We start from the raw sequence: 24,648 nt of genomic DNA, 5'->3' as shown, positions 1-24,648 counted from the left end.
CAAAAATGTATAATTTAGAAGATTTTGGAAACTTAGGCTTGAATCCGATGTGTTTTGGTTGATTCGATGTTGTTTGAGGTGTTTTGAGGGTTGGTATAAGTTTGAATAAGGTTATGGGTCATGTTTGTGTTTTTTGTTGAGGTTCCGAGGGCCTCGGGGTGATTTCGGATGGTTGTCGGAAAGTTTGGGAAATTTGAGAAGCTGAAGATTTTTCTGTTCTGGTATTTCCGCACCTGCGGATTGGGGACCGTAAGTGTGATGCCGCAGATGTGAGGAAAGGACCGTAGAAGCGGTCAAGGAGGAGAAGGGCAGGAGCCGCAGATGCGGTTGGCTGGCCGTACCTGCGATGGCGCAGGTGCGACTACTTGGTCGCAGATGCGGTTTTGGACCATTAAGTGAAAGCCGCAGAAGCAGCTCAATGACCGCAAATGCGGTATCGCAGAAGCGGTACCCGAGCCGCAGGTGCGAAATCCCTGGGCCAGAAGGTATATATTATTTTCTTCGCGAAATTTTGCTAAGTTCTCCATTTTGAAGACGGGAAGCGAGCTAGGGCAATGATTTCAAGGGAAAATCGAAGGAATAAGTTGGGCAAGTTCCCTAAGCTTCATTATTTGGATTTATGATCATTTTTCCATTATTTAATCATGGTATTAGTGGAGATTAAGGAAGAAAATTGGGATTAGGGCTTGAGATTAAGAGACTTTAAAATGGGAATTTGAGGGGTCATGTGGACTCCGATTTCAGTATTCTTGGTATTTATGGACTCGTGGAAGGATAAGGATTCTATGGATGTGATTTTTACTGAGTTTCGAGATGTGGTCTCGGAGGTCGGGTTTGGCCAATATCAGAATTTTTGGTATAATTTGATTTATTTCGCATTGGCTTCGTCCCTTTAGCCTATTCTAATGTTATGATTCTGATTTTGGGTAAATTCGGCACTAGTTAAGGCCGAGGCGATGGGCAAAGGCATCACAGAGTAGTGTATTCATCCGTTTGAGGTAAGAAATCATTGTAAATCTGGAACTGAGGGTACAAACCCCAGTATTTAAATTGTTTTGATAAGTGCGGTGACGCACATGCTAGGTGACGAGCGTGTGGGCGTGCACCGGTAGGGATGGTGACTTGATCCGTCCCGTAGCAACTATTAAGCCACGTATTTGATTTTAAACCTTATGATATTCCGTACTTTAGTCATTATACTGTATTATGGGTTGTATGCCACGTTTGGGGCCTTGTACCGACCTGTTGAGACCCTTAGGGGCATTTTTACTATTTTCCCTCACCCTACTTGTTTGAAAGCATATACTCAGTCATATTTTACCTGTTTATTGTTTAAAACTGGTTTTATCACTCTACTTCTTAAATGTGAGGACTATTTGGACTGAGTTCCCTAATTTCCACTGTTGTGCCTGAGAGACTGTAAGGTTAATGACTGAGAGAGGTTGAGAACATAATGGTGAGGATATTTATATATGTATGAATTATGGATCGGGCTGCACGCCGCAGCAATACTTATATGGATCGGGCTGCATGCCGCAGCGATATATATATTGGATCGGGCTGCGCGTCGCAACAATATGACGCTTGGGCTGTAGGAGCCCCTCCGGAGTCTGTACATCACTAGTGAGCATAGTAGACTATAAATTACAGATCCGGCTGCATGCCGCAGCGGTTACTATGACTATTATTATGAGATATTAGTGAGCCTGAGTGCTGAGATTGTGTACTGAGTAACGAGAGCTGAGTCATAAGTGACTGAGAGGCTGCACGAGAGGCCATGTTCTGAGTGATACCTTGCCCGAGGGGCCCAGTTATGATAGTTTTCACTGATTTCACTCTTCTTTTAAAATAAGCCTCTGTTGAAAAATTGCTAAGTATATAATTTCAAGTATTTAAACAGAAATTGAGGATTTTATGACGGAACTGGTTTTAAACTGTGGAGTTTGATCTGTTATCCTGTTGTTTATTCATTTATATGATTTTTAACTGCTCGCCACTGCTTTCATACCTTATTTACTTTAGTTATTTACTGAGTTGTTGTACTCACGTTACTCCATGCACCTTGTGTGCAGATCCAGGTGCCCGAGCGACAGAGTGAGGGTCCTCAGCTTATCCAGAGATTGCTAGAGATTGCAAGGTAGCTGCATGGCATCCACAACCCTACTTTCCTCCTTCCTATCTTGTTTTTTCCGAATTTTTAGACTTATAATGTATTAGACACCTGATTATGTATTTAGAGGCTCTAGACTTGTGGCACCAGATGTTTGGACTGTGTTGTCTTATATTTTATTGATTTTTCCACATTTTTAGTTGTTTAATCGCTTCTTATGAAAAATTGGTATTTAAACCCGTGTTAGAAAATGATTTATTAAAAGAAAAAGGGTTATGATCGATGTTTGTGTTGGCTTGCCTAGTAATGTAATAGGCATCATCACGACCGGGTATTTGGGGTCGTGACAATTTTCTTTATCTTTCAACTGCACATTTTCTTTATCTTGCAACTGTTCTCCGTGTTCTTCAATTGCAAGTTTACAAAATTCTGCAAAATATTTACAAGAGCTAACACAATTAGTACTTGTTACTAATCTTTGATTAAAACAAACATGTATAAAATTAAAAAAAACATTGTCTAACTGTTTACAATTGTCAAGATCATCCCAGTTAAATCATTATCTTCACTAGCATTTTCTTGGCTTCCAACATTATCGGTAAGAGAGCAAGGTGTAGAGAGATCATATGTTCCATCTATACATTTGGAAACAATCTCACTTATGCTTGTTCATTCGGTATTTTCTAGGTCTTGAAATTGTACTCCACTCCACTCCAGCTTCTTCCCTTGTAGCTTCAAAAGATTCTGTAACATTTACAATTAATACTCATTCTAATAGTTCACTAAAACTAACATTCAACATATCATGAAAATTTCATCTAACCTTGATTGGCATAATTTTGAACTCCAAATTTCTCTTTGTATGAGAGAGGTGTAGGCATATCATATGTTCCTTCTAAATATTTGCATGCAATCTCACTGACGCTTGTTCCCAATGGACTTTCTAAATCTTGAGATTGCACTCCATATTTACAAATTTTTTCTGTTACTCCTGTCTCTTTTGGATTTTCCTGCTCTTGATATTATACTACATCTTGAACTTCCACTCAATCAATAGATTCTACAAATATTTGTAATTACAAAAAAGTTTATATGTATTACGCTATTGAATATAAATTTCAATGAAAAAAATTCAAAATCTATATCTAATCTTTCCCAATTTCAGTGTCGATATCAGTTTCATCATCTAGATGTGCATCTCTAAAATTGCTTTCATACTGAACTTCTGCATGCACATTCATATCATCACGTTCATCACCACCTGCATCTTTGTTAATTGTAACAGTAGGCTCTGTACCATGACAATGATCATCAACTCCATCTTTAGTAATTGGAACACTAGATTCTCTCTCTATGTTCCTTTCATCAGGTTTCACATAAATCTTCAACAAAGTATCAAGATTTGATCCTAGACTTTTCTTTAAATCCTCTGAAAGAAACTAAGTTAGAAAGTTAAGGACATGTAGTCCTAAACTTCAAGTTACAAGTAAAGAAGTTAAGGACATACAATCCTTAACTTAGAGTAACAAGTTCAAAAGTTAAGGACATGCAGTCCTTAACTTTGAATTCCAAGTTAAAAAGTTAAAGACACTTGGTCCTGAACTTCAAGTTTCAAATTGAAAAATTAAGGACACTTGGTCATGGACTTCAAGTTTCAAGTTCAGGACAGATGGTCCTGAACATAGACTTACAGGTTCAAAAGTTAAGGACACTTGGTCCTAAACTTCAAATTTTAAGTTCAAAAGTTAAGGACAAGAGGTCATTAACTTCAAGTTTCAAGTTCAAAAGTTAAGGACAGACAATCCTTAACTTTGAATTCCAAGCTCAAAAGTTAAGGACAATGGTCCTGAACTTCAAGTTTCAAGTTTAAAAGTTCAGGACCATCGACTTACAAGTAAAAAAGTTAAGGACAGGCAGTCCTTAACTTTGAGTTACAAGTTCAAAAGTTAAGGACACAAGGTCCTGAACTTAAACTAACTGAAATTAAAGATATTGCCTTGATTTCACTTTCAATCTTTTTTTCTGATACAGATATTTTCTGATTTATTTGAGTAACTTCAGCATGCAGATCCTTTTTAAAACTCTTTGATAATCTCTGAATCCAAAACCATAAAAACAAAAAAGTCTCTTAAGCAAAAAATAATCAAATAAAATACTAATGTTATTCAAAGGCAGAAAACCTACTTTAACAATTTCCTTAGGCATGACTTCATCAAATTGTGTGGAAGAAGGCATTGAGCTTTGATCTTGAGAAATTGGCTCATGCACACTAATAGGCTCTGTATCTTCTTCAATAGGAATAAATGGTGCCACCTCGATCAACTTATACAACTATTATATAACAAAAAAACATAAGTTTTCATAACTAAAACAAATAAACAAAAAAATAGCTAGTAATTAGATTAACTTACATCTTCATTATGGAAGTATTTTTTACACAGAGAATCATACTGTGGAGATTTCATTTCCAAATAACATAACATCCGAGGAAAACCACATTCTCGGAAGTTCACAAAATTTATTTCCTGGAAAATAGGCAATACTTCCATAAGCCAGACACAAAAAGCAAAAGGAAAGCCAAGTATAGTGTAGCTATCATTCTCTTTATCTTTGTATTTCTCTTTCTCATTCTCATTGGGCTTCAAACAACTCTTCAATAATTTTAATAACGTTTCATAAGAATGAGAGCCCCAGTTGAAAGAAGAGCAGAGTTTATCATCGTCTACAATTTTCATTATCTGCTTGGACACATTCCTATTCTTCCGCTTCCCCATCAAAAAAGATTCAACAAAATAAGTTGTTGCCAACTTCACAGCATCACCATTGCTGCCTACAAATGATGCAGTTGTACCACTTTGGTGACTAGTAATAAAATTAAACAAATCACCCAACTCAACTCTATCCTTTCCGGAGAAATAGACTTTCGAAATCATATTCTCTTTTTCATGCACCTTTGATGTCCAGTGAAGAATAACACTTCAAACCAGTAATTATATGAAATGCTTCACGTGTAAACTTAATTTCATGGTCAAAAACCTTGAATGTCATCGAATCAGGGTCATTATTTACAATTTCTGAAAGCAATACACAGTGAATAAGTTTACCACAGAATTTCACACTTTATAATCGGAAAAAGTTTCCGAAAATACCATCCCTCAACTTCTTCCATTGCCTGTTTGACAAAAAAGTTTTGATTGTTTCCTTATACTGTAAATCGTCTTTCCAATAGATCATAAAATTACGCCAAACATCAAACTCGAACACACGATCTCCTTCCATTATCACACTACAAAGAAGGAAAAAGAACATAAAAGATTAGCACTAAAAGATTAGGACTTACAGTTACAACTTGAAAAGTTCGAGGTACTTGGTCCTGAACTTCAAGTTTCAAGTAAAAAAGTTAAGGACAGGCAGTCCTTAGCTTAAAATTTCAAGTTGAAAAGTTAAGGACAATAGGTCCTGAACTTCAAATTTCAAGTTCAAAAGTTAAGGACACTTGGTCCTTAACTTCAAGTTTCAAGTTAAAAAGTTAAGGACAGGCGATCCTTAACTTGTAGTTTCATGTTGAAAAGTTAAGGACACTTGGTCCTAAACTTCAAGTTTCAAGTTCAAAAGTAAAGGACACTTGGTCCTTAACTTTGAATTCCAAGTTCAAAAGTTAAGGACACTTAGTCCTGAACTTTGACTTACAAGTTCAAAAGTTAAGGACACTTGCTCCTTAACTTAGAGTTATAAGTTAAGAATAGACAGTCCTTAACTTATAGTTTCAAGTTGAAAAGTTAAGGACACTTAGTCCTGAACTTCAAGTTTCAAGTTCCAAAGTTAAGGACACTTGGTCCTTAACTCCAAGTTTCAAGTTCAAAAGTTAATGACACACAGTCCTTAACTTTGAGTTCCAAGTTCTAAAGTTAATGTCACTTGGTCCTTACCTTTTATGAACACAGTTAACTAAAAATTCACAAACACAGTTAGCTTATGAATTCGTACGACTATTTTTATGAAATGTCCTTACATAATCAAATATATTGATTGAACCAAAAACACATTTCAATACCAACAAATTCTGAATAACTTCCTCACAAAAATACGCTACTTATTCTACACTGAATCAACTTATAATCATTATTTTTGAAATTTCACACATACTTGACACAGCATTGATCGCGATTACACATATACAAAAACAAAAATGCATAAAAGCAAAAAAAAAATACCAGTTTGATCGTTCGATGCAAACAAGATGATAGAGAAGATGAAGAAGGAGAAAGATTAAGTGCAACTGGTTTGCATGCGAGGACGATAAAGATACTGAGGAGCACGCGAAACTTGCCTCTGAAATTTTCGCTCTCAAATTTTCCCTCTGAATGAATAAAACAAGGGTTTGGGAATATAAGAATTGTAGAAAGGGTAAAACTATCTTTTCAAAATAATTTTAATAGAGTAGTGGCTATTTTTGCTGAGCATTAGAATTAGTGGATAAAACATATACTTAGCGGCTACCACACACCATTTTTATAGATTTAATTGAGAAATTTTTCACAAACCACTATTGTTTAGAGGTTATTAGCTTTTATAGCTACCATTTACTATATTACTTCTTATAATTATGTTTTCAGTTGTTATAAAGTGTATTCATGAATACAGTCGCAATTATGTACAGTCGCAAAACACGGCGTGAATAAGGGGAAGTCCAGCTAGCAATTATTGTATTCGACTGTATTCGCGAGCTATATTCGTGAATATAGTAACGTAAGTTGCGTAAACAAATGGTCTTTTCAGTTGTTTTAAAACGGAAAGTGAATCAATTAGTCAAATAGTCTCCTAATATAACTCAACTAACACAATTATATCACGCATAATCTGTATTTCATGTTGTAGAAAAGATTTTCTATCGGAAAATACCACAAAATATAGCAATCTCTAAATTTTCAATCCTTCCTTTTTTCTGTTGTTGTCGTTCGTGGAAGTTCTGTTTTCAACTAATAAAATTCGAGATTCATACAATTGTATACAAAAATTCGATATAATTCGATTTTACATATGACAAGTTTAACTGTGTTATTGCGTCATTTTGGAAAGTGGAATAGTGAGAGTAACTATGTCGATTATTCGATTGAGGGGGTACTGATAAAGGAGCATGCGTCATACAATGATTTGGTTGCTTCAATTTCGAATCAACTCGATATAGATTCGAGCTCAAAGTCCATTAAAATTGAATACAAAGCATAAGGAAATTGCACAACAATGGAAATACACAACGACATGGTTACATAGAGTATGTAGAGTTGAAAAAAGTAAACAGAGAATTCGGGATGTATCCTTTATGCATAACAACAATTGACAAAGAAGTTGTAGCTGGAGGTAGTTTAATTCAAGGCGACCTTGTGCAAATTGACGAAGCAAATCAAAGGTGTAATTTTGATATAGATGATGCACTTGCTCTTGACGTTGTCAATTCAAGCGAACCCATTGGGGTGTTCGAACTAGACATGAATTTGATAATTTCAAAAACTAATCAAAGAGAGGTTATGGCTGGGCAAATATAGAAAATTGAGAGAGACAATGCAGATGAAGAAGTGAAAAATCGTGGTTTCTGAAAAGGGGAAGAGAATGGCGATGAGAGTGAGAGAAATTGGAAGTGAAGAATCGTGGGTTCTGAGAATGTATTCGAGAATGGCGATGTGAGTGAGAGAAATTGGAGAAAGAGAACGTGGAAAGAGAAGTTTTACATCAAATACGATAATTTTGTAAGAGAAAAATCTGAAAGAATGAGAGAGAGAAATAATACAAAGCGTATTTTATTGGCTTAAGGGTAGGGGTGACCATAAATAGATATTTGGCTATAAAAATTAAAAGGTAGCTATGGAATATAATTTTTTAAAAGGGTATTTATTTAAAATAAATAATGTATCAACCTTTGCTATATGAGATAAAAATTCCTATTCAATATGGTAAAAATAGCACCGACTAGCCAGTTTTCGGACTGGTCATTCAAAAATAGCTAACATTTGCAAAGTCATTGGAAAATAGCCACTATTTTGCTGCACCACGGAAAGTTCCAGCATAATATATTGGAGACCGGTGCACCTGTGTATGAACTTCCAGCATATTATGCTAGAACTCCAAACACACGGAAAGTTTCAGTATAATATACTGGAGATTGAAGCACCGATGCTTCAGCCTCCAATATATTATGGTGGACCGGTATATTATACTGGAATTTCAGTATATTATACTGGAGTATTTTTTCGGATTTGAACAATATTTTCGTTCAGATTTATCTTTACATGAAAAATAGCTAAATTTCAATTACTTTTGAAACTGTGGCTATTTTTGGATGATCACTTGTAAATCTGACTATTTTTGAATTTCTCCCTTCGTGGGGTGAAAAAAAATTGCATAAGGAAATTAGGTAGGTGTTGAATTTAAAAGTTTGTGATATATTTGTTTTCTTGACACAAAGTATTATTTTCCACCACAAGAGCTAGGTTGTTGACTTGGCAAAAAGAAAGAAAAGAGAACAAAGAGAAGTCCGTCGGCCCATCAGTATTGGCTCTAGCACTTTGGGACTTGATTGAAACAATAGAACAAACACATTGTGCTCATCATTTGGAGCAAAGACCCCAAATACCCACCCAGTTCATGGGGAGATGGAGAGCTGCTACTAATTTTGTAGCTCGAATTATTGCAGCCAAATCTAGATCAATCCCTCAAAACCCACTTCACAAAATCCACATATTTTCGTCATTAGCTTCAGTACCACCCAGAATTCAATTCTTGAATTTCAGGTCATTTTCTGCAGCACCAGCTACATATCCACAATATGTGGATGATTTTGAGTATAACAACAACCTCCATAAGCTTGACGATGATGAGGAAATTGGAAAAATTCCCGTTAAAGCTTACTTCCTTTGCACCAGGTTCTTTTTTAATCTCCCTTTCTACTTGACTGATTCGTGATTTGTTTGTTTCTTTCATTTTTATGGTTTATATTGCTTAAAAAGAAGGTTTTTTCCCGAGAGGAGGATGTTTGTTATTGGGAATGAATCAAGAAACATTTTTGAACACTCTTGTATGATTTGCTTTTCTGTTCTGCTTAGTAAAGATTTGTGGTAGTGGTAGAGTAAATTGTGTGTTTGGGATCCTAGAATTATGGCCAAGGTTGTGGCCTAGTGGTTAATTAAGTGGGCGGAGAACGATGAGGTCTCATGTTTGAATCTGAGCGGAGACAGAAAATGCTAGGCAATTTCTTCCCATATGCCCAAGCCTTGTTGTGAGGAGTTAACTGACACTTGTGCTCGTGGGTGTTAGCAAGTACCTAGTGGAATAATCGATGCAGGCATCATCGTCATAACAAAAAATGGCCTTGGAACGGAGTGTTCTAGCTTAACTGCTTAAGGCATGCTGGTTTAACTGCATTTTTTCCTGCCTTAGAAATAACTGCAAGGGGTCATTTGATGATAGTTAGTGACTAACAAGGGGATTCAAAAAAATGCAAAAATGCTATACCTTGTAGCTTCTCGTATGTTAAGGGATTTCAATAATGTAAATATATATATATAAAATTTATTTACCCTACTTGCATAGTGTAATTTCGGATGAAGGGGATTCAATTGAACCCCCTTTATTACCTTTAGCTCTGCTCCTGACCGACTTAGGCACATGCAATGCTTTTCCCATATATCGATAGCGTGCATAGAACACATTCATGTGGGGAAGTAATTCCGTTTAGTGAGCAAAAGACTACGGATTTGATTTGGTTTATCAGTTAACCTCTTAGCAAATATTATTGCCAGTCCACTGTAGAAGCCAGAGCATGTTTGTTTGTTCATTCGTTTGTTTGTTATTTCTTTTAATAAGGTAGAAGTCAGAGCATTTTTCTTAAAGCCACATCATTTCTTTTGACATGTTAGGTAGTACGATACAACTTTTCGATTTTTTGGACTCTCTAAGGCTATAATGGTGGCTTTGTAATTCTCCCTTTTTTGTTTTTAAAAGATCATCTTTCCTTATCAAAGAAAAAGAGGCAATATTCAAAGGTAGATAAATCTGTAAATAATTGTTAAATCCCCCCCCCCCCATATCCAGACTAAATGGCATATCTCACTCATGATCTATCATTCTAAATTTCATGTTGTGCTCCGTATATTTGGTGTTTTTTGCAACAATGAGTGTGTGTGTGTGTATATATGTGTGTTCCATTTCTGAATGTTGAATTATATATTGTTCCACATCAGACATAAAAAGGCATCCAAAAAGGTTGGAAAGAGCTTGGATCACTCCTCCTATTTTCTTAAGATTTTGGGTTGGATACTCAGATCTTTTTACATGGTAACAAAGCAGGCAGATGAGTCTTGGGTCGAAGTCTCATCGCCACCTATAAAAAAAATTCCATGTACTTGGCCTAACAACAGGATCAGGCCTGCAAGTGATGGGGTTTGATGTAGAACTAATAGAAATAAATAAAAATGTGCCTACTCTAATGACATTAGCTTTTTGTGTGCGACGGTGTTGAACTATACAGTGTCGCACAGCGAGTAAAAGCATCCAAACAATTTATAAAGATGCTGGTCCACTCCATCAATTTGGTTTAATATTTTCGGTTGAAATCTCAAATTCTTTTACAGTACATTACTGGCAATTTGTTGCCGTGGTATTTTTTGGTCACTAACAGATTGGCTCGTCCTGTATATTTTGTGTTTTGGGATTCGCTACCTCTTTCACTATTTTCTATCAATGCCTTTTCTTCTTTATTTCCTGCTTTCTCAGATTACTCATTTTGGCAGTATTGATTTGAAGCGCATGCAAGCTGAAAATTCAGCAGATGTTCTTCCGTCATCGTCCCGCTCACCGAATCATATAGCCCTCAGATTTTTCAATCTTCTATCACAAAATTCTGTAAGAAGAAATTCTATACACCATATTGCAGTTTTGTTGTTATGTCCTGTAGTAACGATTTCATGTCTCTGTAATTAGAAGTGCATCTCTCAAGATTGTTTCAAACCCATAATATACGTGCACATATATTTGGTCAAGAAATAATCATGTTACTGTCATGAGGGATTTTGGTAGGATCTTATTGCTTTTATGGATAATAATGAGCCTTGTTAGTTGGATTAACATGATAGTAGAGTAGATTAATCATATTCATGAAGCTCTCATCCGTTTTTCAACTTTGTATTAGAGAAAACATCTATTTAGTCTTGAACTTGAGAAGCAAATTCTATATGTCGAAGTAGGATATACTAATATCAGCAGAAGATTTCTAAGAGGGAAACCTTTCAGTCCAAGTACATAACAAGAAACAATTGAATTCTTCAAAGTTCAAACCAAGGATTACATTCATATTTAATGAAAAGTTTTTCCTTTCAGCTAATTTATGCTTTCCAAAAATGGTTTCCAAAGTAATAAATATGGCTTATGATTTCACACGATAAAAAACGAATAAAATTATTCACCACCCTTGTATTGCACTGAGATTCCGACGTCTACGCTCATGTCCAAATTCTTCTTCATTCTGCTGCTCATTTGAAGCAAAAAATAAAAACAGAAACCCACACAGCTTATATAGATATATTCAAACGGTGAAATGGTATAACTTGATTTTTGGTATTTACAGTTTGTAGAGGTGTTATGTAACATAAACCAAGTGTTGCATATATGTGTGTGCCTTGTAGCTTTAGTGAGTCAGGGCGATGGCTTTTATATGTACATAGGTACTCCACACCCCAAGTAGAGTTAGTGAGCCTGTTATAGGTGACCAATTAGTTCAGGGGCAGTCAGCTGGCCTGACTTAGCTGTCTGGACTCATTAAGACCATTAGGCGAGTTTGCAAAATTGTGAGTGTTTAGGTGCAACTCAACCTTTCGCTGAATGGTTGTGCAGTAATAGCTACTGCGACACATAAGAAATAGAAGGTGGTCCTCTTGCTCTTATGTTTTGGTTGATCTTTTGCTCATTCATTTGAATTGATAAAAATGAAGACTAATGATTTGCCTATTTAGTCTATGTTAACCCATTTTATGCTTTTGGTTGGCCAGTTGAGCTTAACTTCTTTTTAACCCCTTCAATGAACAGTTTGCGGTTTTCATTTTTCCTTTTTCTAAATAAAGTACTTTCTCCCTTTCAAAAAGATTGTCTTAGTTTGATTTGGCACAAACTTTGATAAAAAAGAGAAGACTATTGAGATATGTGGTCTTAAATAAGCAATAACATTTGTGGGGCTGTAAAACTTTCGAAACTTGTGGTCTGAAACCTGTCATATCACTTGTGTGGTTATAAATGCTTCTTATTAAGGAAATATTGAAAGGTGCCAATTTTTTTGAAACGTACTAATAAGAAAATAGTGCCAAACTTATTGAAATAGAGGGGGTAACAGTTTGCCGTCTTTGATATTTTAAACCATCAGTTGTCTTTGGCACAATAATTGTTTAATTTTCTCTGTGTCTGTTGTAGCCATGTCTCTGTACTTAATTAACAACAGAAAGGATTATGTTCTTTCTGGCTTTTGTTCTGTTCTTTGGAGGTTAGCTTAATTTGGCATGATGGCACCATTTTTAGAGTAGTGCATCATCATATATGAAACTCTCATTCCTGAATGGATCTTATCAATACACTGGGCAATTTATGATAGTGTGACCTTTATTTTCAGGCCCGTGGATTTGGGGAAAAGACAAATAGTTGCAGTTATATGGTTGTGTTCCAGTATGGTTCAACTGTATTATTCAATGTGGAGGACGATGATGTTGAGTACTACTTGCAAATTGTGAGAAGATATGCATCTGGGTTGCTTCGTGAGATGAAAAAAGATGGTTAGTTTTTTCTTTAATGTGAAATGGCAAAATTTTATTCTGTTCTTCTGCAATCGTATACGTATTAAGGGAGCACCCCTTAATACATGTGTCAGGAGTCTTTGCACCTTCCTCTCCACCTACGATAAAAATGGGGAAAAGAAAAAATGGAAAAGAAGTTTGAGTTGACTAATTAAGCATGTCGAAGTCTTATTTCATTCACTATGTGTCTTAGACTAATATAAACATGGTTGGTTTAGCAACTAACAATTTCAGCCAGCTAAATAAGGTCAATTATGTGATACTGGGAGCTAGCTTGGACTGGAGAATTTCTTTGTGGTATTTCGATCAATGCCTAACCCAAGATGTTGTCTACATATTTTCTGGTCATTGACTTTCATTTAGTACAAACAAACATGCCAAATGCTGCTTACCTAAGCCGAGGGTCTATTGGAAACAACCTCTTTACCTGCACAAGGTAGGGGTAAGGTCTGCGTATACACTACCTCCCCATACTCCACTTGTGAGATATACTGGGTATGTTGTTGGTGCTGTTGTTGAAACTTGCCAAGTGCTACTGCGCACTTGTAACATGCTCTTTCGAATATCTTTCTACCGTCTAGAATATTTCTCTAATGATGAAGGCCACTTCACCTTCTATCAGATTATGCTGTAAAAGAGAAACCATTGCTGGTTGAGGATATGCAGGGAGGTGCAGATCACATAGTTCTGAAAAAGTTGGACACAGATAGTATTCGTATAATTGGCAGTGTGCTTGGACAAAGCATTGCCCTTGATTACTTTGTCTCACAGGTACATATTCCAGATACTTGTTTATGCTTGAACAAACTAATGGTAACTGTTTGAAAATCATACAGCTCTTACTGTCACGATCTGTAAAAGCTCAGAAGCATGCTTCAATAAAGCTGGCAGCACAAAATTGTCATGATAAGTAGAAAGATATTGATTAGTAAACCTAACTTTGAAATTGGATACTATCCTGCTTGTAGGTTGATGGTATGGTTGAAGAGTTTGCTGGGATAAATCGGGAAATGGAGAAAACGGGCACTTTCACAATGGACAGAAAGAAATTGTTTCAACTTGTTGGCAAGGCTAATTCAAATATAGCTGATGTGATTTTGAAAGTAGGTATCTTTGAAAGGTAATGCTTTAAAAATGCCTTTGTGTTCTTCCGCTATTCCTAAAAGTGGTTAAGTACTGCTCCACTATTTCGTTCTTGCAGTTAGTCCAATATGTTATACTTCTTCCTTTCAGAAAGGAAAAATCCTTTTTGGTCAGATCTTGGTTAGAGATAAAATAATGAATAGACCGTCATGTCCATTAATATAAATGTGAGACTTGTTATCATTTATACCAAAATTTGCCTTCAAACCTATATTTGTGGCGGTGAACTACCTGAACATGGTCCTGATTCTTACATTTGATGAAAAATTTCTCTTAGGGGTCGTTTGGTTGGAATAGGGCTTATGCCGGTATAAGTTATGCCGGGATTGTTGTTTATTCACTGTTTGGTATGTTATATTAAGAATGACAATTGTATAATTTCTAAGAAGAAGGTATAAGTTATACCGGTGCTAATTACCCCACCCTCTATAAGGTATAAGTTATCTTGGTGTTAAAATTAACACCGGGATAACTTATACCTGGTTTGCTAACCAAACAGAGTATTAAGGTGGTATTAAATTTTTATACCACCCCTATACCTTCTTATACCTCATACCAAACGACCCCTTAAAGTTTATTTATACTTATTAGTTTTGGTTACAATTTCAACTTTGCATTGGGATTCTGTGTGTGGTAATGAAGGTATAGACAAGCTTGTAGCCACTCAACGTCTCAATCTTTAGGAAAATACAAGTTCTATTGTGTTTGCAATCTCAGGTATGTTTTTATGGGGCTCTCAAAGAGTTCTGCAAGAAGAAGCCAAACTTGTCTTTTATTTTAAACTTGTTTCTGGATTATTTGCAATCAAGCGTGCTTGTTTAAAAGAAAAATTTCCCAAAAGAGTTTAAGATAGATTTTTAGAGGATAAAAGATAGCAGAAGTCTTTTTCTTAGTAGGAGCCTCTAAATTTTTGGGAAGTCATTGTTTAAGCCTCTAGCTTTCTCAGCTTCATTTGGCAGCTCAGACTATTTTCTTCTGTCTCACTCATCTTTTAGGCCTCTTGAATTGTTTTCACTTCTTTTTGCCTTGAACTGATGCTTTTGTCTCAGAACTGTGTGCACCAGTTCCAGTCAGTTGAAGCCTTGAAGGTACTGTTAGAGTAACTGTATCTTGGCTCCTAAACTTTTGGTTTTGTGCCAGACATATCCTTCTACTTGTGAAATAATCCAAACCAGCTCTTTTTGATAATATTGGCCACTAACATTGATCCATCAGACAAAAAGGTTATCAAGTTACAACAACAACAACAAAAAATCCATTTTAATCCCACAAGTGGGGTCCGGGGAGGTAGCGTGTACGCAGACCTTATCCCTACCTTGTGGGGATAGAGAGGATGTTCCGATAGACCTTCGACTCAGTAAAAGCATAATCACAATGAGGTTGAAAAGAAATATAGTAATGGAAAAGAAGCAGTAACAACAACAAGATAATAAGGTAACCAAAGCAAAAGAAACAATGAGCAGTACTCGAAATCTTAGTTTAAGAAAGTACAGGAGTAATATTGATACTATAGGTATAAAAAAGAAATACGTTCACTACCTGCTAGCCTTCTACCCTAATTCTCGACCTCCATACCCTTTAATCAAGGGTCATGTCCTCAGTAAGCTGCAGATGTGTCATGTCATGTCTTGTCTTATCATCTCTCCCCATTATTTTTTTGGCCTACCTCTATCTCTTCTCAGACCCACCATGGTCAACCTCTCACACCTTTTCACCGGGGTATCTAGGCATCTCCTCTTCATATGCCCGAACCATCTCAACTTCACTTCCCGCATCTTGTCTACCACGGGGCCTACTCCCACCTTGTCCCGAATATCTTCATGTTATGTTTCTTTTTTCTATTCATTGACAACAAGATATTATATGTCAAGGAAAATGAAGAAGAATAGTTAATTTTGAAAAGGGACAATAATTCATATACTATGCATGCTTATGTGAAGGAAGAGTAACTGTGTTTCACATGTTTTCTTTTCTAAAAACAATTATTGCATCATATTTGCTTTGTAGTTTCTTTTCTTTGTTTTCTTTGATGGGTTTAAATTTGAATACAAGGTTAACGTTTACAGATTCCTATGGTTAGTGAAGCGAAGCAAGTGTAAGTGGCTACTTGACATGAATTTTCAGTTCAAGGGGTAGGGCGTGGGAAAAAGAAATTAAGGGATTAAGTGACTGCAAGTTTCGGAGTTTGAATGTCTTTTTTTCTCGTATATAAATTCTAGTATGCCTTGATGTGCTTTTAGAGCTAACCGAATATTCACACTTCAGAAATTTGTGTAGAGTAAGATGCTACAGCTGCCTGTTTGTATTAAATGAGTTAGTGCAGTGAGCTTGTTATCATTGATGATCTTTCTAAATATCTTACCTTGTTTTGCAACTCATTGTTAAGGTCTGAAATTGCTTGGAGAGATGCAAAATATGCTCAGATACTGGAGTACCTTCGGGAGGAATATGAGGTCTCACAACGTTTCGGGAACCTCAACTTCAAACTAAAGTTTGTCGAGGTATTAATCTCCCATTGACCTATGCTGTTTTATATACCTTACTAGATCCATCTTATTTGTAGGTTCTCATAAATTTCTGTTGCTTCTTAATGTTAATCATAGATTATCACAAATTCCTTGTTTTACCACGGACCTGGTATAAATGGGACCTCACAGAGGAAAAAACAAGTAATAAGAAAATCGTCTGGAAGAAGGGAAGGATATTGCTGACTTAAGTTGTTATGACACACATGCGTTTGCATGCACGCGCACATGCATGTATGTATATACATTCAGGGACGAAGCTACAATAGTAGCTACGAGTTTGGATGAATCCAGTAGCTTTTGCTTAGACCAGTGGCGAAGCCACATGGTCATAAGGGTGGTCAATTGACCACTCTTCGTCGAAAAATTATAGGTAAAATGTTACGTTTTAGAGGTATATAACACATTGAACATCCTTTGTTGGGAATATGTTTCAGTTTTTTTTTTTAAAAAAAATTTGAACACCCTTGGAGAAATTCCTAGCTTCGCCAATGGCTTAGACCCTGTATTTGTATTAAGAAATTCATTAAATATGTATCAACATTTAATCGCGAACCGAATTACTAAAACGAGCTATAGGTTCGATGACAAGTTCAGAACCCATAAACTTCAAATCCTTGTTCCGCCTCGGTATAACTTGGATGGTCTTAGTATGTTCCTTTTAATGGGATAAGATATCAAGCAACTCTGGGCAGTGACTATGTTTATGGACAACCTTTCTTCTGTTTCACTACTATGTTGTACCAGCTTTTCCTTTTCTACTTTCTTTTCAACTTTTGCTTGCTGATTGTCAATGTGAAATGTGAATGCATCGATAAGCAAGCTCTATAGGTTTCTTAACAGTATGTCTGACGTTTCTTTTTGTGATTTTCACTGCTTCTATCTCTGAGCGAAATCATCTTTTTTGCAGCATAACATTCATTTTCTTCAGGAAGTTCTTCAAAATAGGAAGTCAGATCTGCTAGAATGGTGCATCATCGTCTTGTTGGCCGTAGAGAATGTAGTATGCATATATGAGATTGTTCGGGATTCAACTGCAATTCCCATGTGAACAGAACACAACCATATTCAATTTCTCAGTAGCCAATAAATAGTAACAGTGAAACGTAGTAGGATCGATATAACGATAATTCATAGAAAGCAACCACATTTCTAGGCATTCATATTGCAATTGTTTTATAATTTGTCCATCTTATACCTTTGTCTTTTGCTATTTCTTAACTGAGATGTAAGCATATACATCCATACGACATCGTCATGAATTAGTTACGATGATCATTTTTTTGTCGCAAAATTATGTTTATTTAACCATGCCAGATTCTATTTTTTCTTTGATAACCGAGAAATCTCCGCCAATTGGCACATGGTTTGAAGTTCAGCACTTTACCTTTCTCCACTTAAATATTAAAAAGATTTGCGGGCAACTTAACCGGTTCGAGATCACGACTTTCACTTAATCTACATATCATGTGTTGCGCTTTTACCATTGATGATTGAACCAAAGATCTGGAAATATCAGATACGAAATAATTAAGGACACCTGCCAAAGGATGTGTTTTACATTTCATCTGAGGTGGTATCTTTAAGAATTTTCTCAATAGGCTATTAATGATAATTAGTTCTAATTTGAAGTAGCACTTAAATTTAAAAGCATTATACCATCGCACTCCTTACTGTCCTAAATCATAAGACGAAATGAATGCAATGCAACTACTATACAACTCAAGAATCAAAGAAGACATAGCACAAGAAGCTAGCAGATAATATGGCAGTACCTTTCCATAAAGGTGAACATAAACCTCAGTCACATCTACATTAACATATATACTACCTTATTAACCAAAAAAAAAACTTTAAAAGCTCTTTTTTCTTGTATTTTCTGATAAAAACTAATATAAAAATATTAAGTAGAATATTTCCAAACATCACCGTCTTTTGATTACGTAAAAAATATAGGAATTAAATCAAGTTGACCCGTTTGTCAATGAATTTTTTTCAAAACGTGTTTGTTCATGAAAATTTGTAATTTTTTGAAATATTTTTGAAAATGAGTTTTTGAACAAAGTTTTTTCCCAACTCACTAGACTGCAGTATTTTTTTAAGTGAAATGCATGTGCAATAATTTAATTCCAATTACCATTTTTCAACTTAATTTCAAAACTACTTTTCTCCAAAAATTACAATTTTTATTTCCAAACACCTACTTAGAATGCCGCATGGAAGAGAATGGGAGTGCTGACTACATTTGAAAAAGAATAGCAATGTGGGCTTCCTAGTTTTTTAGATTTGACAAAAAGACTTAAATTTATCCACCTTTCATAGATAAAGCCAAAAGCATCATCCCATTCACGTTCTTCAATTTCATAGATGAATTTTATGATTCTTTTTTCGCTTTGATAATATTGAAATATATAAATTATAAAAAAGAAATGGAATCTTTATGAAAAAAAGAAAGAAAGACTGTTTTCTTTTTAAAGTAAATTTTTTTTAGAATTTTGAATTAAACTACTCAAACTTATCTATACATAAATAACATTCTTACAATAACATCTAAGGTAATATATTGCAAATACATTGCTAACATTTTACTAATCTAAATTTAGATTTTACCAATATTATAATAATATTACTATATGAAGTTAAAAGTTAATCTCTTTTTAAGACTACTATCCTATAAACAAAGTGAAAATGACAACATTAACTTTTTGATATTTGTATTTAGTTAAAAGTGGTCCGTTGGCCTAGACGTGCAGTTGTGGGGCGACACTGCACTATGTGGGATGGAAGTATGTCGCGAGTACTATATTTGGTCATGCCATGAGACAAAGATGGGCATGCTACGAAAGACGCACATGACAAAGGCCAAGGACTAAAAGTTGCCCTACTCGGGCGAAACACAAGCTGGGTGAGGATGCACTAGACGAGTGTCAAGCTTGAGGATTAGGCTGTGCACGCGAGAGCGATGCTCAGTGCTAGGCGAAGGACGTGCGTGTCCCTAGCCAACCCTTACAGGGTCAATTTTTCGCAAATGACTCTATAAGGCAGCAACCTGACACTCAAGTTACTTCAGCCCTCTTTTCCCTCACAATGTAATACTAAGGATTATTTCAGACTTTATGAAACGTAGGCAACACACACAATTACGGGTAAAAACCTAACATTTACTATTCTCGCAGAATATACACAAAGGACTCTCTGTTGGATGGCTCACATATGATCGGATGCCCTTCCAACGAAATACAACACAAAATATATAGGGGCTGCTACTGGCAGATTTACAAAGGCTAACTTACTATGGCAAATACAAAGGGACAACTTTTACAAGTGGGCCATATAAGCACTATAATTACTATCAGCACTTAGTCATGTTTAGTGCAGCACTCAACCATCTTGGTGGAGCACCCAGCCATGTTTTATGGAGCACTCATCCCTCAATGGGGTCTTCCACGAAATGGCCATCATCAGCACTGCCCTACTGTCACATGTCTTGCACACTTGTCTCACAGTTCTGCCCATACTTTGCCTTAAGCCTGCCTAGCCTTGTCTTCGGACCATGCCTCGCACATTTTCGCTTGTGACAACATTCTCGTCACAGTCATGTCGTCCCACTGTTCCGTACACATGCCTTAGCCAAGTGCCATGTGTTTATCTTCCTCTGCCATAGTCGTCGCCCACAACTAAGGTTGTCTTGCCATCACTGAAGACACCTTGTCTAACTGACCTGCCCAAGTTCATGTACAACTTAGACACACTCCCAGCTTCATACATTGCTTTGTCAAAACTTCCAGAAACCATGCCAAGGGGCAATGTACAAGCCCTTGACATTGTTCCTTCCCGGCATCCATCATGTCTCAACATTAGGGGCTAACAAACCACCCCCACTAGTTGAACTCGACGTCCTCGTCGAGACTGATTTCAAGTAGTCCGCTACTTGATGTTCGTACTGCCATAATGAAACACCCCTCTCCCAAGTCGCATCTGCCTCGGGCTTTCCTTTCCACTGTATCAAGAATTCTGTCCGCATATTCTTCTTATGCATCCCAAGAATTTTGTGGTCAAGCACTTTCTCTATCTTTTCCTCTAGCTGAGTGCGCATCTCAGGAGGAGCTCTCTTTGTTTTGTGCCGTTCCGAATCTTCGGGATCATCAACATAAGGCTTCAGAAAACTCACATGGAAAGTTGGATGTATTTTCATTCTCTCTGGCAGAATTAGTCGGTAAGCAACTTCACCAACTTTCGCAGCAACTTCAAAAGGACCATCATACCTTGAAACCAAGGCTCTATGCCTAACCCGGCTGTCAATCTTTTTCCAAATCTGTGGAGTAAGTTTTAACAACACCTTTTCACCCACCCTGAACTCTAGTGGACGCCTGTGTTTGTCAGCATATTTCTTCATCCTTCTCTGAGCTTTTTCCAAGCTATCTATCGCTTCTCTGATTATAGCTTGTCTATCCCAACCATAATGGTAAGCTGCTGGACATTTACCCCCAGTCTTTTGTTGTGCAATCACCAATGGTTGCGTAGGCTATTTCCCCAAGACGATCTCAAACGGACTCATCTCCGTTGCTGAAGACTTGTGCAAATTATAGGAGAATTGTGCACAATCTAGCAAATCTGTCCAGTTGCGTTGACTCGCAGTCACAAAGTTCCTCAAGTATTCTTCCAACAGATGGTTAATCCTTTCAGTTTGACCATCAGTTTGAGGATGGTTTGCCGTTGAAAACTTCAAGTTTGTACCCATCAAGTTGAATAGATAGGTCCAAAACTAACCTGTAAACCGTGCATCCCTGTCACTAATGACATTCTTCGGCATTCCGAAGTATTTAACCACATTTTTGAAGAATAATTCAGCCGCAACTTTTGAAGGACATTCTGTTGGGGCAGCAATAAAAACAATATACTTGGAAAATCTATCAACCACAACCATGATTGACGAAAATCCATTGACCTTTGGGAATCCATTGATAAAGTCCATCGAAACAGATTGTCATGGTTCTTCTGGGATGGGCAGAGGTTGTAGTAATCCTGCCTCCTTCTTCCGCTCAGTTTTGTCAAGCTGACACACAAGACAACTCTTCACGTAGGCTTCCACATCATGTTCCATCTTGGGCCAAAAATAATATCGGGACAGTAGAGCCATCGTTCTTTCAATTCCTGGATGCCCTGCCCATAGGGTATCGTGAGTTTCTCTCAGCAGTTCACGATGTATCCCATCGCTAAGTGGTACTACGATTCTCCCCCCTTTGAAATAGAGTAGATCGTCCTCGATCCAGTACCTCCTTACTGTCCCTTCCTTCACATGATTCATTGTTTTTATGTACAATGGATCATTAACAACACATGACTTGATCTTATCAAGAAAATCAGATTCAAGTCGTGTAACAGAATAACAACAGCAAACACCTCCTTCCGGCTTAATGCATCAGCAACTTGGTTGTCTTTTCCCGGCTTATGTTCCCACATGAAATCATACTCTACCAAGAATTCCTGCCAACGGGCCTGCTTCGGACTTAGCTTCTTTTGCGTTTTAAAATATGTATTTGCCACATTATTTGTTCTCACAACGAACTTTGTCCCCAGCAAATACACTCGCTAAATCGGCAAACAGTGAATCACTGCAACCATTTCCTTCTCATGCGCCGAATATCTTTGCTCTGCTTCATTCAATTTCCTGCTTTCAAATGCCACTGGGTGGCCATTTTGAACCAACACGCCTCTAATAGCCTTTTCGGAAGCATCGGTATGAACTTCGAAGGGTAGTTCAAAATCTGGAAGTTGTAAAATAGGTTCTGAGGCAATAGCTTCTTTCAACATCTCGAATGCGCTACTGCATTTCTCTGTCCAGTCCCATACAACATCTTTCTTTAACAAATCAGTTAAAGAACCAGCTTTCTTCGAATACCCAGCAATGAACTTCCAATAATAATTGGCTAACCCAAGGAAAGATCTCAATTCTTTCACTGACTTAGGTGCCTGCCATTCCATAATGACCTGCACCTTCTTTGGGTCCATCCGCACTTGATTTTGACTTACCAAGTGCCCAAGAAATTTGATTTCTTGTTTGGAAAACTCAGACTTCTCCATCTTCACATATAATTGGTACTGTCTTAGGCGAGACAATACCCTTCTTACGTATGAGCAATGTTCATCCAAGGTCCTACTATAGATAACAATGTCGTTTAAATAGACAACCACAAAGTCATCCAAGTACTCATATAGCACATCGTTCATTAGATTGCAGGGACATTCGTCAACCCAAACGGAACGGCATAACAAGGAATTCATATGATCCATACCTCGTAACACATGCTGTTTTTGACTCATCACCTTCAGCTATCCGCACCTGCCAATAACCAGACCTCAAATCAAGCTTTGTGAACCAGCACGCTTTGATTAATCTATCCATCAAATCATGCACCAACGGAACTGGGTATTTGTTTTTCACAGTCACTTTGTTCAACGCTCGATAGTCAACACACATCCGGAGCGTTTCGTCCTGCTTCCTTTAAAATAACACAGGGGCACCAAATGGAGCTTTTGATGGTTGAATCAATCCCCCATCTAGCAACTCGTCAAGTTGTTTTCTCAGCTCGGCCAACTCTTTTGGTGCCATCCGATAAGGAGATTGAGCAGGAGGTATAGAACCAGGCAGTAACTCTATCTTGTGATCAATAACCCTCCATGGGGGTAGATGTTTAGGCAACTCTGGTGGCATCACATCAACAAAATTGCTCAATATGGGAGCGATACAGTCCGGCACCTCAATCCTCTCGTCAGGCTTCACCTCGACCATCGCAGCAAGGAAAGTCTCCTATCCTCTTCTTAGGCCCTTTTCTACCGTCGCGGCAGATACCAATGAAACCTTTCCATACGCTTCTTCCCTCTCATAAGGATGAACGGCTTTCACAAAGCCAGGAGCCATTTCATGCATAATCATTACTCCGTCCAAGTGAGGCATTGGAACAAAGCAATTCTTCTTCATAAAGTCGATTCCAAGGATCACCTCAAAGTCTTCCAGTGGAATCACTATCAAATCAACTTTCCCTTTCCAGTATCCAACTGACATAGGGACGCCGTAAGCCATACCCACAATGGCTTGGGCTTTCGCATTCACTATCTTCATGTAAGAGGTACTCTTTGTCACAACCAACCCGTACTTCTGCACCAATTTCGCCGAGATAAAGGTATGAGTAGCTCCAGTATCTACCATTGCTATCACACTTAGATCCCCGATTTTCATTTCTATGTGCATCAGTAAAGAATGAGGGTCGTTTCCGTTTCTTGTAGTACTAAGCAACGCAATGACATTCAACAATTTCAAAGGGTTCACTAAGGCAGCAACTTCTCTACCTTCTCCCTCCCGATCATTTTCCGCTCCAAGCAGGGCATTGACTCGTTCATGATTTGGGCAATTTTTGGCAAGGTGAGATCCTCCGCAAGTTCAGCAACCATCGCCCTTTTCGTTGGCATTGCCTTTGTTTCTCGCGAACCCACCAGTCACTGCCTTCCCCTTTTCCACGAATTCTTTTCGTGCTTCTTTCTTCCAATCCCCTTTCTTCTCTACCCTTTTCTTAGGTTTTGAAGTAGATGGTTCTTCAAAAAGACTTCGGGTATTGCGGTAATCTACCAACGAGTCTGCTGCAGCAATCGCACTTGGGAGGTCCTTCACATTCTGCCTCCTAAGTTCATTCTGCGCTCATGCTTGCATTCCAGAAATGAAATTGTGTAATTTCTCCTCCTCTGACATATTTTGAATATCCAACATTAAGGAAGTGAATTCTTAATATAATCACGAACTCTTCCGGTTTGACGTAGGCGTTTCAAGCGATCCCTAGCAAGCCAAGATGCGTTGCTAGGTAAGAACTGGTCCTTCATTTCCTTCCGGAGTTTCTCCCATGTATCAATTTTGGGCCTGCCCGCACTTTGATCATCAGACATGCGAGTTCTACACCATAGTTTAGCATCTCCCGTGAGGTACATGCTTGTAATGGTCACTTTATCCCTGTTTGGGATCTTGCCAGCAATAAAGTATTACTCC

At 37.3% G+C, this 24,648-nt stretch overlaps 2 protein-coding genes across 2 annotated transcripts; one reads left to right on the top strand and one right to left on the bottom strand.

Moving 5' to 3' along the window:
• The first annotated feature begins 8,583 nt into the window (after positions 1 to 8,583).
• Positions 8,584 to 17,904, top strand: LOC107819730 (protein RETARDED ROOT GROWTH, mitochondrial). The gene is made up of 7 exons (XM_016645869.2): positions 8,584 to 9,030; positions 10,897 to 11,008; positions 12,762 to 12,921; positions 13,565 to 13,713; positions 13,911 to 14,062; positions 16,472 to 16,586; positions 17,521 to 17,904. Exons 1-7 carry the CDS (start codon positions 8,753 to 8,755, stop codon positions 17,659 to 17,661), a joined length of 1,107 nt encoding a protein of 368 aa, XP_016501355.1. The 5' UTR covers positions 8,584 to 8,752; the 3' UTR covers positions 17,662 to 17,904.
• Positions 17,905 to 20,454: 2,550 nt separating this feature from the next.
• Positions 20,455 to 21,585, bottom strand: LOC142174272 (uncharacterized). Its single transcript, XM_075240061.1, has 2 exons — positions 21,381 to 21,585; positions 20,455 to 21,083 (listed from the first exon to the last, which is right to left on the bottom strand). Exons 1-2 carry the CDS (start codon positions 21,583 to 21,585, stop codon positions 20,455 to 20,457), a joined length of 834 nt encoding a protein of 277 aa, XP_075096162.1.
• Positions 21,586 to 24,648: the final 3,063 nt, after the last annotated feature.

The sequence above is a fragment of the Nicotiana tabacum genome, chromosome 20 (assembly GCF_000715075.1).
Source record: "Nicotiana tabacum cultivar K326 chromosome 20, ASM71507v2, whole genome shotgun sequence".
In the NCBI taxonomy this organism is placed as follows: Eukaryota; Viridiplantae; Streptophyta; class Magnoliopsida; order Solanales; family Solanaceae; genus Nicotiana; species Nicotiana tabacum.
The sequence above is the reverse complement of the archived record's forward strand: the minus strand, read 5'-3'. Positions and strand labels throughout refer to the sequence as shown.